Source organism: Lissotriton helveticus, chromosome 8, assembly GCF_964261635.1.
Source record: "Lissotriton helveticus chromosome 8, aLisHel1.1, whole genome shotgun sequence".
NCBI lineage: Eukaryota > Metazoa > Chordata > Amphibia > Caudata > Salamandridae > Lissotriton > Lissotriton helveticus.
Genome location: NC_136069.1, coordinates 1,188,551,677 through 1,188,568,007, shown reverse-complemented (window position 1 = coordinate 1,188,568,007; position 16,331 = coordinate 1,188,551,677). Strand labels below are relative to the sequence as shown.

The window sequence follows — 16,331 nt, the reverse complement described above, 5'->3', positions numbered from 1 at the left end:
GTCCTTTAGTTCTCATTTAAAAACCATCTATATTAATATCCCACCAACTAAAAACCTTGTTAAGCAGACTTTCAAACCTTGAGCTTCCTTTTTTTCTTCAGGTTTATTTGTCTGGGCTTCCGCTGTTTTGACTGACTGGAGGGTACAGCATGCTAAAAGAGAAGGAGAAGGGGTCAGACAATGGCTGAGGCCCTCAACCTACATGCAACATCTATCAGTGTGAAGGACAGCACTGTAGCGGTTACCTTGAGAGGATGGCTTGGCCTTTACGATGTAGAACATGATGATGAGTACGATCGCCACGGCCATGATGAATATTGTCGACATGGCAATAATGAGGGCATTGGCCAGGTGCCCCTGTCCGGGAAGTTCTGCTAAGAAAAAGATTAGAGTCATCAGACCTTAGTTTTTAGTCAAATCCACATTATGGTGGTCTGCTCAGTACAAGGCAGTGAGTAGGTAAGTATATCTTTATTGCATGATTAATGAAAACCTCTGCAATGTAATACATAATAACACACCTATTCAAAACAGATAAAATCAACTCATACTTTCATAATTATAAGATCAGTTAAAACCCATTTAAAATTGCAAGTGCTTATGTTGCTTCAAAGCATATAAAATATAGGGTCTAAAAGTGTGACACAACCATTAATGTGCAATGAGAAGCATTAAAGCACCTTGCACTACAGGTGAGTAGCTGTGCTTTACAAGCCACTTGATTGATTTTAAAGTGCAAACTGTCTATTCGTAAAATCTATTTTTCTACATATATATATATATATATATATATATATATATATATATATATATATATATATATTTTTTTCACTCCTCCAATGCCGGTTTGTGCACACAGGCTGTCGTTGCGCGGTCCTGGACAGGCCACCGACAGGCCTCGAATAATCCCCTCCAAATACCTCGATGATTTACGAAGCAGACCAGGACACACAGAGTTCGTTTGCAGGTTTATTAGCAGGTGAAAAAGTGCGACGCGTTTCGCCGATAAGGCTTGCTCACGCTCGTCAGAAAAATAGTAACCACCATTTTTAAAAGTGCTCAACACACACCCCCAGTAAATCATGTGTTTCAACAGGTATTGGTTGCGGCCATTTTGTACATATACTTACAACATTATTGTGTTCAATAAACACCGTAAAAAATGTCAGATTTCATTGTACAATCACAAATGGGGAAACCATATTAATGGGACACAATTGTGCAAAAGCAAATGCGATGTTTCAAAAATTCGAGTACGCATTACATTCTGCTTGTAAACTTGTTTCAGTAAACAAGAAATTTCAATGTTAATTCAAGCGCGTTTGAAAATACCCTGTAATTGCGAGCATTCTATATTAGAACCAAGTTTCCCATCCGTGTTTTTATATAATATATCGGTAGACATCGGTTGACAGGTTTGGCCATTTTATGCTAGGTACAATCTAATTGGTTCGCGTTGCCAAGGGATGCATACACACCTTCGTGCGCTTCTTGGTGTCAATAAAGTTGTTAAAATTGTGTAAACAACCAAAAGTCAACAAAAGAAATAAATCAATCTTTCAACTGCCCATGTGGGCTAACCTCTGGACAACAATCGCGATGTAGGCATAAATAATACTCAACCAAATGTCCATCAAATCAGAAAGTCATATATCTGCCCATGTGGGCTATCGGGTAGATTTCAACTCTTCAAGCTGGTATTAATCCATTTTGCCCCAGTGGGCATATATATCTCCTCACCACATCAGGTTAAATTTGAAACAAAAATTGTCCCATACAGTGTATGTTCTGGTTCCCACATTCCAATATCTCCAGTAGTACCACACAGTTCCTGAAAAAACACACAAATGTGATATAAGTCTATTAAAATTACAATTAAAATACAGACGGCATATATTCAATTCAATTCATCAATTCCATTATTCTTCATACAGATGTACTGATAATTCCTCACTCGTGTTCAGCCCCATAGGTGTCAAACATTGGAAGTCAATTATGTACTTGGTCTCCAGTTTTCTCATGGAGAGTTCATAATTTCCCCCCCGTATTCCCAGATCGACACAATCAATGACCACCATGCGAAGTTTAGTCTCATCTTGCATGTGAAAATCAAAGAAGTGTCTGGCGACCGGATATTGTTTGTTGTGATTCCGTATCGCTCTTAGGTGTTCCAACACTCTCTTTTTGGCCTCATGTTTTGTGCTACCCACATACAGTTTATTGCACGGACAGATCAAAACATATACACTGTATGGGGTATTACAAGTTAATCGTTTTTTAATGATAAATTCTCTGGATGCACCAGGTATCAACAAAGTCTTGCAATCTCTGCTGTGTTTGCATGCCTTGCATTTCTTACAGCAAGCAAACCCAGTATTGGTGGCATGTATCGATCGACCTACGTCAGTTACATAGTTATTACTTAACTCATCTCGTAGGGATCTACCTTTCCTAAACGTAATCTGTGGATTGTCCCCCAGATATTTAGAGAGATGTTCGTCAGTGTTTAACACATGCCAGTGTCTCTTGAATACCTTTCTTACATCCTGTGATTGGCCTGAAAACGTGGTTATGAATCTGATTGTTTCAGACTCTGGCTGGGGCAATTTAGGAGCTAGTAATTCATCTCTTGTTTTGCTGTTGCTACGTTCTACCGCCTTTGCAATGACCTTGTTCCCGTAGCCTCTCTGTCTAAATCTCTGGCACATTACCATTTCCTCCTTCTTGTATCCTTCCTGCGTGCTGCAATTGCGCCTGGCACGCAGTAATTCCCCATAAGGGATGCTGTACACAAGATTCTTGGGATGGCAACTCGAAGCTCGTAAAAGACTGTTACCTGAGGTGTTTTTCCTGAACAGTTTTGTGGTCAGAGTATTATCAACCACCTCAATCTCAACATCTAGAAATTCCATTCTAGATTTACTGATATGTTCAGTAAGAATCAAATTCAGGTTGTTGATATTCAGTTTATTGATAAACTGTTTAACCGAGTCCTCATCACCATTCCAAATGACGATATTTTTTTCATTTTGATTCTTACTGAACATATCAGTAAATCTAGAATGGAATTTCTAGATGTTGAGATTGAGGTGGTTGATAATACTCTGACCACAAAACTGTTCAGGAAAAACACCTCAGGTAACAGTCTTTTACGAGCTTCGAGTTGCCATCCCAAGAATCTTGTGTACAGCATCCCTTATGGGGAATTACTGCGTGCCAGGCGCAATTGCAGCACGCAGGAAGGATACAAGAAGGAGGAAATGGTAATGTGCCAGAGATTTAGACAGAGAGGCTACGGGAACAAGGTCATTGCAAAGGCGGTAGAACGTAGCAACAGCAAAACAAGAGATGAATTACTAGCTCCTAAATTGCCCCAGCCAGAGTCTGAAACAATCAGATTCATAACCACGTTTTCAGGCCAATCACAGGATGTAAGAAAGGTATTCAAGAGACACTGGCATGTGTTAAACACTGACGAACATCTCTCTAAATATCTGGGGGACAATCCACAGATTACGTTTAGGAAAGGTAGATCCCTACGAGATGAGTTAAGTAATAACTATGTAACTGACGTAGGTCGATCGATACATGCCACCAATACTGGGTTTGCTTGCTGTAAGAAATGCAAGGCATGCAAACACAGCAGAGATTGCAAGACTTTGTTGATACCTGGTACATCCAGAGAATTTATCATTAAAAAACGATTAACTTGTAATACCCCATACAGTGTATATGTTTTGATCTGTCCGTGCAATAAACTGTATGTGGGTAGCACAAAACATGAGGCCAAAAAGAGAGTGTTGGAACACCTAAGAGCGATACGGAATCACAACAAACAATATCCGGTCGCCAGACACTTCTTTGATTTTCACATGCAAGATGAGACTAAACTTCGCATGGTGGTCATTGATTGTGTCGATCTGGGAATACGGGGGGGGAATTATGAACTCTCCATGAGAAAACTGGAGTCCAAGTACATAATTGACTTCCAATGTTTGACACCTATGGGGCTGAACACGAGTGAGGAATTATCAGTACATCTGTATGAAGAATAATGGAATTGATGAATTGAATTGAATATATGCCGTCTGTATTTTAATTGTAATTTTAATAGACTTATATCACATTTGTGTGTTTTTTCAGGAACTGTGTGGTACTACTGGAGATATTGGAATGTGGGAACCAGAACATACACTGTATGGGACAATTTTTGTTTCAAATTTAACCTGATGTGGTGAGGAGATATATATGCCCACTGGGGCAAAATGGATTAATACCAGCTTGAAGAGTTGAAATCTACCCGATAGCCCACATGGGCAGATATATGACTTTCTGATTTGATGGACATTTGGTTGAGTATTATTTATGCCTACATCGCGATTGTTGTCCAGAGGTTAGCCCACATGGGCAGTTGAAAGATTGATTTATTTCTTTTGTTGACTTTTGGTTGTTTACACAATTTTAACAACTTTATTGACACCAAGAAGCGCACGAAGGTGTGTATGCATCCCTTGGCAACGCGAACCAATTAGATTGTACCTAGCATAAAATGGCCAAACCTGTCAACCAATGTCTACCGATATATTATATAAAAACACGGATGGGAAACTTGGTTCTAATATAGAATGCTCGCAATTACAGGGTATTTTCAAACGCGCTTGAATTAACATTGAAATTTCTTGTTTACTGAAACAAGTTTACAAGCAGAATGTAATGCGTACTCGAATTTTTGAAACATCGCATTTGCTTTTGCACAATTGTGTCCCATTAATATGGTTTCCCCATTTGTGATTGTACAATGAAATCTGACATTTTTTACGGTGTTTATTGAACACAATAATGTTGTAAGTATATGTACAAAATGGCCGCAACCAATACCTGTTGAAACACATGATTTACTGGGGGTGTGTGTTGAGCACTTTTAAAAATGGTGGTTACTATTTTTCTGACGAGCGTGAGCAAGCCTTATCGGCGAAACGCGTCGCACTTTTTCACCTGCTAATAAACCTGCAAACGAACTCTGTGTGTCCTGGTCTGCTTCGTAAATCATCGAGGTATTTGGAGGGGATATATATATATATATATATATATATATATATATATATATATATATCCTGCTCCTCGCCCTCCTGTCCTTATAAGAAGACACAGCACTCACGGGGGGAAGTCATAGATTTTATTACAGACTTCCAAACGCACCAGACGCGTTTCGGCTTACGCCTTCCTCTGTGGTACAGGGGTATCGCGGCCATTGCCATTTTTTATATACATACACATGTGATCACTAGCAAATCATAAACACTGAAAAAGGACAAATCACCTTTCCTTCCACATATAGTGTAGGCGCCATCTTATAATGGTGTAATTTCATTTTACACTTCGCCACAGCCTATGTCGCTGTCACTTACTTATCATTATCTCGCCCTGAATGGGCTTACGCCTTTTCTCAATCACGCCCTGTATGGGCTAGTGTGTTACATTGTCCTCCATTTCTCAAAAACGTGCTACCCAAAACATAAATCAAATTACACAATAACTAATATTAATACTCTTAATAAAACCAAGTTTCATTTTACATTCCTCACTTAGCAATGCAACAATGTATCGGCAATTCTGTTCTCATTTCATCTCGGAGTGCATACCAACTTCTTTAATTTCAGAATATTTATCCTAGGTAAAAGAGCCCTTTAACCTAGGTGTACTGCTAGTTCCTCATGACTATTCAGCCCATTCGGCGCCTTGGTACAAAGATCTATTATATACCTGGATTCCAGCCTGCGTAATTTCATTAGTCTGTCACCCCCTCTTACACTCATGGGAACATGGTCCAATGCAAAATAAGAAATTAATTCATTATTGCTACCATGGTATTTCTGATAGTGTCGCGCTACTGGATAATTCGCATCTCCCTTATTAATGGCCCTTAGATGTTCTAAAATGCGAATTTTTGCTTGGTGGATGGTGCTGCCTATGTATCTAAGCCCACAAGGGCAGGTTAAGCAATAAACTGTATATGGTGTCGTGCACGTTAGGAACTTTCTTATTTTCATTTCCTTTTCTCCTACTCTGTATGTTAGTGTCTTCTTACTATTCCTGCACGCTTTACACCTCCCACATGGGAAAAAGCCTGGGGGGTGATCTCCAAAAGGTTTTACAACTGGTTTTACAGAATGACTTCTTGTCAATGTATCTTTCAAAGCCCTCGCCCTCCTGTATGTTATCATAGGGCGTGATGGTAAGTCTATTCCTATCACTGGATCCGTTCTCAAAAGATTCCAGTTCCTTCTCATAATTCCCCGAAGTCTGTCTGCCCCTTTTGAGTAAGTTGTTATCATTCTAAGTGCATTTACATTTTTCTCCTTGCCTGCGTTTTTCTCCTTCAGTAGATCTTTTCTATCAATCTTCTGTACTTTATTTAAGGCCTCTTTGAGATTCTTCTTACTGTAACCTCTAGCCTTAAATCTGGCTACGCTGGCATGTGCACTGTCTAAGAAATCTTCCTCCTTGGAGCAGTTTCTTTTAATCCTTAGTAATTCCCCGTAGGGAATACTATGGATTAACCTAGGGGGGTGACTGCTTGTAGAGTGTAAAACTGAGTTCCCCGCCGTGCTTTTACGATACAGTCTAGTGGCAATTTTCCCATCCCTCACCATCACTTCCAGATCCAGATAGTTTACTTTAGTGCAGCTAATTTCTGCTGTGAATTTTAAATTAAATTCATTTGCATTTAACCTTTCTACATAGTTGGTTGCTGTGTCCATTGATCCCCTCCAAATGAGGAAGAGATCATCAATATACCTATACCAGGCTACGATGTTCTGTGTCCACTCCCCATTTCTTTGGGCCCAGGCTACATGTTCCTCCCACCATCCCACAAAAAGATTTGCAAAACTAGGGGAGTAACATGTGCCCATGGCTACTCCAGTTAATTGCTGGTAATGCTGATCTTCATATAGGAAAATGTTATTTTTCAGACTGAATGATAATAGTTCTAACAGCATTTTATTATGTTCTGTGAACTTAGCTGATCTAGTTACCAAGAAACTTTCAATGGCTACTAGGCCATCTGTGTGGTCAATATTCGTGTATAGACTAGCTATATCCATAACTATCATACAATCACCCTCTTTCCACACTACATTTTCTATGTGTTTTAGAAAGTCCTTGGTATCTTTTATATAGCTACGTAGAGTCTTTACAAAATCAGTGAGGAAATAGTCAATATAAACTGACAAATGTTCCAAAAGACTTCCTTGTGCACTCACGATTGGACGTCCTGGGGGTGTCTTGCTGTCCTTGTGAACTTTCGGTAAGTGATAGAAACTCTGCGTCACCGGATTCATGCAACGCAGATACAAATATTCCTCAGTTACCAATTGTCCTTTATCATACCATTCTCGTAGCAATTGATGGAAATCTGTTATGCTTTTCAAATAGATCTCCTTCCCGATCTTTTTGTAGCAGGTCTTATCCGCTAGTTGTCTCATTGCTTCCTTATTGTATGCTTCATAGGTTTGCAAAACAATGTTCCCCCCTTTGTCCGAAGGTTTTACAATTAAATTTCCATTCTTTTCGATGTTTTTTACTGCTTCCCAATGCTTCAATGTTAGGTTGTTTGCTTTCCTATCAATTCCATACCCATCTTTTTTCCTCCATTTTAACAACTCCTTAGTAACCGTGTCTACAAACACGTCTATGTTGTCATTCGGCATTTGTGGCATGAAAGTTGATGCTGGTCTAAATGGACTGTTCCCTCCTTCTTGTTCTATCCCTATGTGTTCCGGAATGTCACCTCTTTCCTGACTTGCACATTCTGCTTCCAGCATGTTTAGGTCTTTGAGGGCTGTCAAGTCTTTGACCTGCACAATATCCATCACATTCGGAGCTCTTGTATTCGTGCTCCTGTTTGTTTTTTTGGGGCGTAGTTTGTAAAACTTATGTAATTTTAATTTTCGTGAGAATTTAAACAGGTCTATTTTTGTCTGCACATATTCCAGTTTTTTGTCTGGACAGAAGGATAGTCCCAACTTTAGCACATGTTCTTCTTCCTTTGTAAGTGTCCTCGGAGTTAGATTGATTATCGTGAGATTATCTTCAGGGCATTCTTCATCTCTTAGCGTCGTTTGTTGTATCTTTTGCTGCGACTCCGGGTTAATGGTGGCGAGAAATTGCTTTTTGCGCCACTCGCCCCCTCTCCGCGTTGGTTGCTTCTTTGTTGGTCTGGGGGTTTGCCTTTCCCCCCCTTTTGCCTTGTTTGTCTCAAGATTTTGAACTCCTCGTGAAAAGGAAGTTTGCGCCTTTGTTGTGCCCCTGTTGCATTTGTTCTGCTTTTGGTTTGCTCATTTTCAGACAACTCTGATTCCGTCGTGTCTTCATGCTCACTACTTTGGGTATTTCCTTTGTTTGCCAAGGCTCGTATTGGGGCATCATATCTTTTGGCAAACGTTAGAACTCTTCCCATTTCGTAGTCCCGCTCGTCTCGTTCATACTTTTCCTGCTTCCTCTGCCTGATTTTGTCCTCATACGTTTTCAGTCTTTTTTCCATAGCCTGTCGGTATTCCTCTTGTTTGCTTTTGTCCTCGTTTGCCGATATTTCTTTTTCTAATTCAGCAATATCCTTACGTGCTTTCTCATGATCGCTCCATGCGAATTTAATCAGGATTTTCAGCATCCCTTGACACGAGACTGCAATGAACTCTGACCACTCTGTTAGTAATAATGGGTCTTGGTTTTCATACGCCGGGATCGTATATATGCGGAGACCTCTTGGGACCCTATTAACTTCCACATATTGCTGTAGTGAGGTGGCCTCCCACCATTTCCTCACTTCCCGTTCAAACAGTCTCTCAAGGCTAGTAAATTGCTTTGCCAGTGTGGTTCCCATTGTTGTTTCACCAACCTTTTTGGTACTGCCGTTAGTTCTTTTCTTGAAAACGTTTTGTGCCGCTTCTCGTCGATCCGATTCGCTGTACATTGTGGTGCCCCTCTCCTCGCGTTTCCCGGTAAACAAAGCTGTCTCCGGTTACCCCCTCGTGTTGCCGTTCTAGCTCGTTTGGTTCCTGCGCCACGCTAGTTGTCAGCGTCTTGCTTTTTGTTTGCCTTTTCCATGGCGTCTCGTTACTCGAATGGCGGTGCGTTCTCAATTATATGTTAGCTCCTGCTGCACTTCGTTCACGCACTCAATACACGGGTGCTGTATTTGCGGAAAGTGCCGCCGCAAAATATCCTGCTCCTTGCCCTCCTGTCCTTACAAGAAGACACAGCACTCACGGGGGGAAGTCATAGATTTTATTACAGACTTCCAAACGCACCAGACGCGTTTCGGCTTACGCCTTCCTCTGTGGTACAGGGGTATCGCGGCCATTGCCATTTTTTATATACATACACATGTGATCACTAGCAAATCATAAACACTAAAAAAGGACAAATCACCTTTCCTTCCACATATAGTGTAGGCGCCATCTTATAATGGTGTAATTTCATTTTACACTTCGCCACAGCCTATGTCGCTGTCACTTACTTATCATTATCTCGCCCTGAATGGGCTTACGCCTTTTCTCATTCAGGGCGAGATAATGATAAGTAAGTGACAGCGACATAGGCTGTGGCGAAGTGTAAAATGAAATTACACCATTATAAGATGGCGCCTACACTATATGTGGAAGGAAAGGTGATTTGTCCTTTTTTAGTGTTTATGATTTGCTAGTGATCACATGTGTATGTATATAAAAAATGGCAATGGCCGCGATACCCCTGTACCACAGAGGAAGGCGTAAGCCGAAACGCGTCTGGTGCGTTTGGAAGTCTGTAATAAAATCTATGACTTCCCCCCGTGAGTGCTGTGTCTTCTTGTAAGGACAGGAGGGCAAGGAGCAGGATATTTTGCGGCGGCACTTTCCGCAAATACAGCACCCGTGTATTGAGTGCGTGAACGAAGTGCAGCAGGAGCTAACATATATATATATATATATATATTCACAAAAAACGGCGTTCCTCACGAGCACTCAGGTATAAAACAATCAGGCCACAATCCACATGGAAGTCCAAAAAGTTGATTTATTACTTCATAAATCTATGTGACGCGTTTCGCACTCCACAGAGTGCTTGATCACACAAGTTGCAACAGTTTCAAGAAATCTTATATATTAACATGATTATTGTTGTGGAAGACGGACATTTGAGTTCCTACCAATGTTATACTATGGTAAACGTGTCGCCATTTTGTAATGGTGTGCATTGAATCATATTACAAGATATAGTATGCAATCCATATCAATATCGTACATTCATGCAGTTCATGCAATGAGGAATGTCCTACATACATTTAACAACGTGTATTTGCGTTTTAAATATTTTATGTTGTTGTCCCATAATTCTGTCAGTTAATGTCATATATTTAATAAACTGCACCTGAGACCCGTCGCATAGTGTGCATGTTGCCGGTACAAGGGTTTGTTGAATAGTGGGAGTTCGGCGGGGAAAGTAGTTCCAACCCATAGGGAGAAGGAGAGGCCAGACAGTACTACACTGGCGTCACAGAGGGACGTGTGTGAGTCGTCATGGAAACCTAACTGATTCAATGCACACCATTACAAAATGGCGACACGTTTACCATAGTATAACATTGGTAGAAACTCGAATGTCCATCTTCCACAACAATAATCATGTTAATATATAAGATTTCTTGAAACTGTTGCAACTTGTGTGATCAAGCACTCTGTGGAGTGCGAAACGCGTCACGTAGATTTATGAAGTAATAAATCAACTTTTTGGACTTCCATGTGGATTGTGGCCTGATTGTCTTATACCTGAGTGCTCGTGAGGAACGCCGTTTTTTGTGAATATTATTACCGGCTGCTCCGCCGGTTCGAGCCACCCCTACAGAAGGCGAAGGGTTGCCAGCAGGAGCGTTTTGAATTGCAAATATATATATATATATATATATATATATATATATATATATATAAATCAGTCCACTTCCTCCATTTACACCGGGACCTTTTAACTGCGGTGCAATCCAGGGGCGGAGGTGGCCCTGTGTAAATTGTTTGCCACCAAGCACAGCGTCCGCTGTGTGTATGCAACTCCACTCCAGTAAATCCAAAAATTGATTACCATCAGACAGCACGTTTGCTTAAAGAAAAATGTATTCCATTAAGGTTCCAGCATGTGATACACGGCAAGTATGGAACAAACCCAACGCGTTTCGGCGATAACTCTCGCCTTGCTCACGGGCCCCGTGAGCAAGGCGAGAGTTATCGCCGAAACGCGTTGGGTTTGTTCCATACTTGCCGTGTATCACATGCTGGAACCTTAATGGAATAAAAAAAAATTCTTTAAGCAAACGTGCTGTCTGATGGTAATCAATTTTTGGATTTACTGGAGTGGAGTTGCATACACACAGCGGACGCTGTGCTTGGTGGCAAACAATATATATATATATATATATATATCCTCTCACTCCCTTCTGTTACAAAGGATATGGGCGCACTCCTTTTCATTTTCCACAAGCTTTTTATTATTTTAAGGTACAAGAAAGCACTCGATCTACGCGTTTCGATGCACCTGGCATCTTGCTCACGATCGTTATATATAACCAAAATGTCCTTGCGGGAGGAGCACTATTCACTGGTGCCGGCGGCGAAGTAAGGACAGCTTCGCATTTTATTTCCAAGCAACTTGAAAGAATAACACTGCACTCTTCTCGGGTGATTTCACTCGCAATTTTAATGACCTTCACCAACTCTCCACCTACCGCGTTTCGAACTCTACAAGCTCTTGATCGTGGTAGTTACATTAGTCCTACTTTAGTTTTACCAATTTATACCCTAGCCACCACTTTACCCGTAATGAGGCATTGTGGGCTTGGTAGTACGATATTTACATTGTGCACATTTTTTGCAAATTCAATACCCCTGTTTCATGCTGCCACAACGAAAAGGGATGCACTGCACTGGTCACTCGATAACCGGTATAGCAGGTTATTAGAGAGGCCCATAACTAATTATGTAATCTACGTGCACTTATAACTTTGAAAGCACGTATATGGGGCTATGAATGCTCGTATTTTCTTGTTGTTTTATCTGAGTGATAGACTTCGTATATGCAGGCAGTTTCATGTTATGCTTGTACATACCCACTAATCTTGCATACCTTTAAGTCAAGAAAGCGAGCAATTTTATTTGTCGACAGCGTGCCAGGTGGAGAGTTGGTGAAGGTCATTAAAATTGCGAGTGAAATCATCCGAAAAGAGTGCGGTGTTATTCTTTCAAGTTGCTTGGATATATATATATGCAAAACAAACTCCTTCCGAAGAAACGAGACAGAGACCCTGGAGGAAATGGTTGGAAGCCTTTTTTAATTAAGACAATGGTGAATGCATTTCGGCAGCACTTCTGCCTTCCTCAGCGCCCAAAGCGTCCAATTAGTATTGCCACAAGCTGCTGGTAAGTCCCTCCTCTTTATGTCTTGCAGTCACAAGCCCGCTCCGCCCTCTGTAGCTTGATTGCGCACCTGTGTGGAGTCCCGTAGGTAGGAAAGGACTCCAAATCCCATAATCCAGCGTGATGGACCCTCGGAATTATGGTGCAAGGGGGAAACACAAGGTGAAAGAATTTCATTGCGGGGATGCAGGGAACAGCGTGTGCCCAAAAGGAAAAGGAAGATGAAATATCCTGCTTTGGTGTCGAAATTGCGAACTGCTTCCTCCGGTCCCCCGTACCACCTCAGCCACGTAGTCAGGGAGTCCATTGAGCAGGGGCTGTGTAACAGTGTACACTGCCCAGCATGAGATTGAATAATCCCAAAACTGCCTTCCTTCCTCTCAGTGTCTGCAGCGGGCTGCTGACCATCCAACAAACGTTGGCAAAATAAAACGAACTGCAGCAGTTCAAATACCAGTGAAGTCAGGTGCCCAAAGTGAGGTAGGGGTCTCTGCAATCCGTCTCTGGTTGACGCAGAAATTGATGCAAAACAAACTCCTTCCGAAGAAACGAGACAGAGACCCTGGAGGAAACGGTTGGAAGCCTTTTTTATATATATATATATGGTAAACAGACAAAATATCGACTACAAAATATTGAATGGACATAATATCGAGTACAAAATATAGGCTGGGCAAAATATCGAATGGACAGAATATAAACATCAAAAATATCGTTTTGAAGGTAAGTAATGTAATATCGAATTTTAAAATATAGATAGTCAAAATATCGAAGTATATAATATAGGTTAATAAAAATATCGAACATTTAATAATATGGAATTTTTTATAGTGTATTTTATGTGTTAAAAGTGTTTATTTATGTTATAATGTAATTTAATTAATGAATTTAATGTTATTTAAATTTTACGTAATTTAATACTGTAGCGGGTTGTGGGTTTATAGGGGAATAGGGTGGGAAGTAATCTAATTATAATTAATTAAATATGTAAATTTATTTATTGGTATTTGTTTATAATTAATTGTTAAATAATTTTTATTTTTTAATTAATTACATTTTAATTGCCAATTAATTAAATTTAATTGAATAATTGATAATTATGTTAATTTAACTAATTTAATTTCTGTAGCGGGTTGTGGGTTTATAGGGGAATAGGGTTGGATGTAATTTAATTATAATTATTTAAATATGTTAATTTAATTTATGTAGTGTTATTCATTTATAATTAATTGTTAAATAATTGTTATTTGGTAAATAACTTTTAATTGCCAATTAATTTAATTTAATTGATTAATTGATAATTATATTAATTTAACTAATTTAATTTTTGTAGCGGGTTGTGGGTTTATAGGGGAATAGGGTGGGAAGTAATTTAATTATAACTAATTACATATGTTAATTTTTTTGTATTTATTAGATTTTAATTGTTAAGTAACTTTTTAATTACTAATTAATTAATTGTTAATTTGTAATTAATTAGTATTAATAGATAACTAATTGTAATGATTAATTTAAATTAGTATTTGTAAATACTTAATTATTATATTATATTAAACTAGTAATTACTTTTAATATTTTTTTTTATAGATATTAATATATATATTTTTTTTTAAATAATATATGAAGTATCTACTTTCCCTACTGTTGCACTCTCTGGAGTGGGAATAGTAATTTTTACCCCTATGCTATCCAAACCTTTCCCTACTGTTGCACTCTTTGGAGTGGGAATAGTAATTATTACCCCTACGCTATCCAACGCGTTACCTACTGTTGCACTCTCTGAAGTGGGAATAGTAATTTTTACCCCTACGCTATCCAACACTTTCCCTACTGTTGCACTCTTTGGAGTGGGAATAGTAATTTTTACCTCTACGCTATCCAACGCCTTATGTAGTGTTGCACTTTCTGGAGTGGGAATAGTAATTCGTATCCCTACGCTATCCAACCCTTTCCCTACTGTTGCACTCTTTGGAGTGGGAATAGTAATTATTACCCCTACGCTATCCAACGCTTTCCCTACTGTTGCACTCTCTGGAGTGGGAATAGTCATTTTTACCCCTACGCTATCCAACGCTTTCCCTACTGTTGCACTCTTTGGAGTGGGAATAGTAATTTTTACCCCTACGCTATCCAACGCTTTCCCTACTGTTGCATTCTCTGGAGTGGGAATAGTAATGTTTACCCCTACGCTATCCAACGCTTTCTCTACTGTTGCACTCTCTGGAGTGGGAATAGTAATTTGTACCCCTACGCTATCGAACGCTTTCCCTACTGTTGCATTCTCTGGAGTGGGAATAGTAATTTTTACCTCTACGCTATCCAACGCCTTATGTACTGTTGCACTTTCTGGAGTGGGAATAGTAATTTGTACCTCTACGCTATCCAACGCTTTCCCTACTGTTGCACTCTTTGGAGTGGGAATAGTAATTTTTACCCCTACGCTATCCAACGCTTTCCCTACTGTTGCACTCTCTGGAGTGGGAATAGTAATATTTACCCCTACGCTATCCAACGCTTTCCCTACTGTTGAACTCTCTGGAGTGGGAATAGTAATTTTTACCCTCCCGGTATCCAATAGTTTCCCTACTGTTGCACTCACTGGAGTGGGAATAGTAATTTGTACCCCTACGCTATCCAACGCTTTCCCTACTGTTGCACTCTTTGGAGTGGGAATAGTCATTTTTACCCCTATGCTATCCAAAGCTTTCCCTACTGTTGCACTCTCTGGAGTGGGAATAGTATTTTTTACCCCTACGCTATCCAAAGGTAATAATATTGGATATTTTTTAAATTATATTATGTTACTATATATATTGGTTTTAACAAATATGATTGTAAACCATTTTTTTATAACTTCAATTAAATATTTAATTAATATAAGGTAATTTAAGTATTTTTAAGTATATTTTAGTAATTAATTTTTAATATTAATTTAATTTAACATTTTTTTTTAATAAAGTCGATATTTTTATAAACTACATTTTTGTAAAGGATATTTTCTACTTGATATTTTTGTACTTACCTGTTTGTAGATACAAAGTCGATATTATGTATGTCGATATTTTTTCGCCGATAATTTTGCTAGTCGATATTATGTCCCTCGATATTCTGTCAGTGATCCATATATCTATATATTTCAAGATCCATCCTACTCCAACCAAGAAGAGGCATGTACACATGGGAATAAGGCCAATTTATTGTATTCAGGTCTCCCACGACCGCGCAACAAGGGAGAGACGCGTTTCGCCTGCACAGCAGGATTTATCAATCTGTTTGGCGCCATATGAGTTGATCATTATATAGCCCTTCCCTCTCATACAGGCATCAATAGATGTAGAGAACAGACTGCACATATATAAAATCGTAACTGGCTAAGACAGTAAAAAATATATATAAAAGTGCATATTGCAACAAATACATAAATATAATTATAATTATTAGCAACCCAGTGCATAGCCATCCTATTTAGCCCAAACTGTCAACATTACAGAGAATATTTATAAAGGAATTATAAGAATATATATATATATATCTATATATACACACACACAATTCTTTTGTAGCAAAGTAACTATCTGTTGAGGATAACCTCATTCAATGTATGTTATTTGGTACTGAAATGGCAGATATATTACAAAACAAAGAATCTAAAAGGAACGTTCTTACTGGGGCAAAGTTGACACAATAATTTGCTTAGGCACTTAACAATTTGTGGCGATAAAGATTAATATTGATTCGGTGTCACAGCATTGCATCGAAAACAGCGTTTTTTGTTTATGCCAAATGAAAACACATAAATACGCAATACTGCACTGTGAGTGGCCGATAACACAGAGAAGTAAAGGATATAGGAAAAGCACAATTGACTGCTGAAAGTCTGCACCACAC

The 16,331-nt window shown here is 39.2% G+C and overlaps 1 protein-coding gene across 3 annotated transcripts in view; it reads right to left on the bottom strand.

The window, feature by feature from the left end:
* Positions 1 to 16,331, bottom strand: part of EDAR (ectodysplasin A receptor) — a 350,911-nt gene that overhangs the window by 65,559 nt on the left and 269,021 nt on the right. For 2 of the 3 annotated variants that reach the window (XM_078658122.1, XM_078658123.1), the window contains exons 7-8: positions 246 to 374; positions 78 to 152 (exon numbers count right to left, since the gene is read on the bottom strand). In XM_078658122.1, the coding sequence (XP_078514248.1) occupies positions 78 to 152; positions 246 to 374 (204 nt within the window). The remainder of the gene's footprint in view (positions 1 to 77; positions 153 to 245; positions 375 to 16,331) is intronic. The other variant, XM_078658124.1, reaches the window with a different exon arrangement.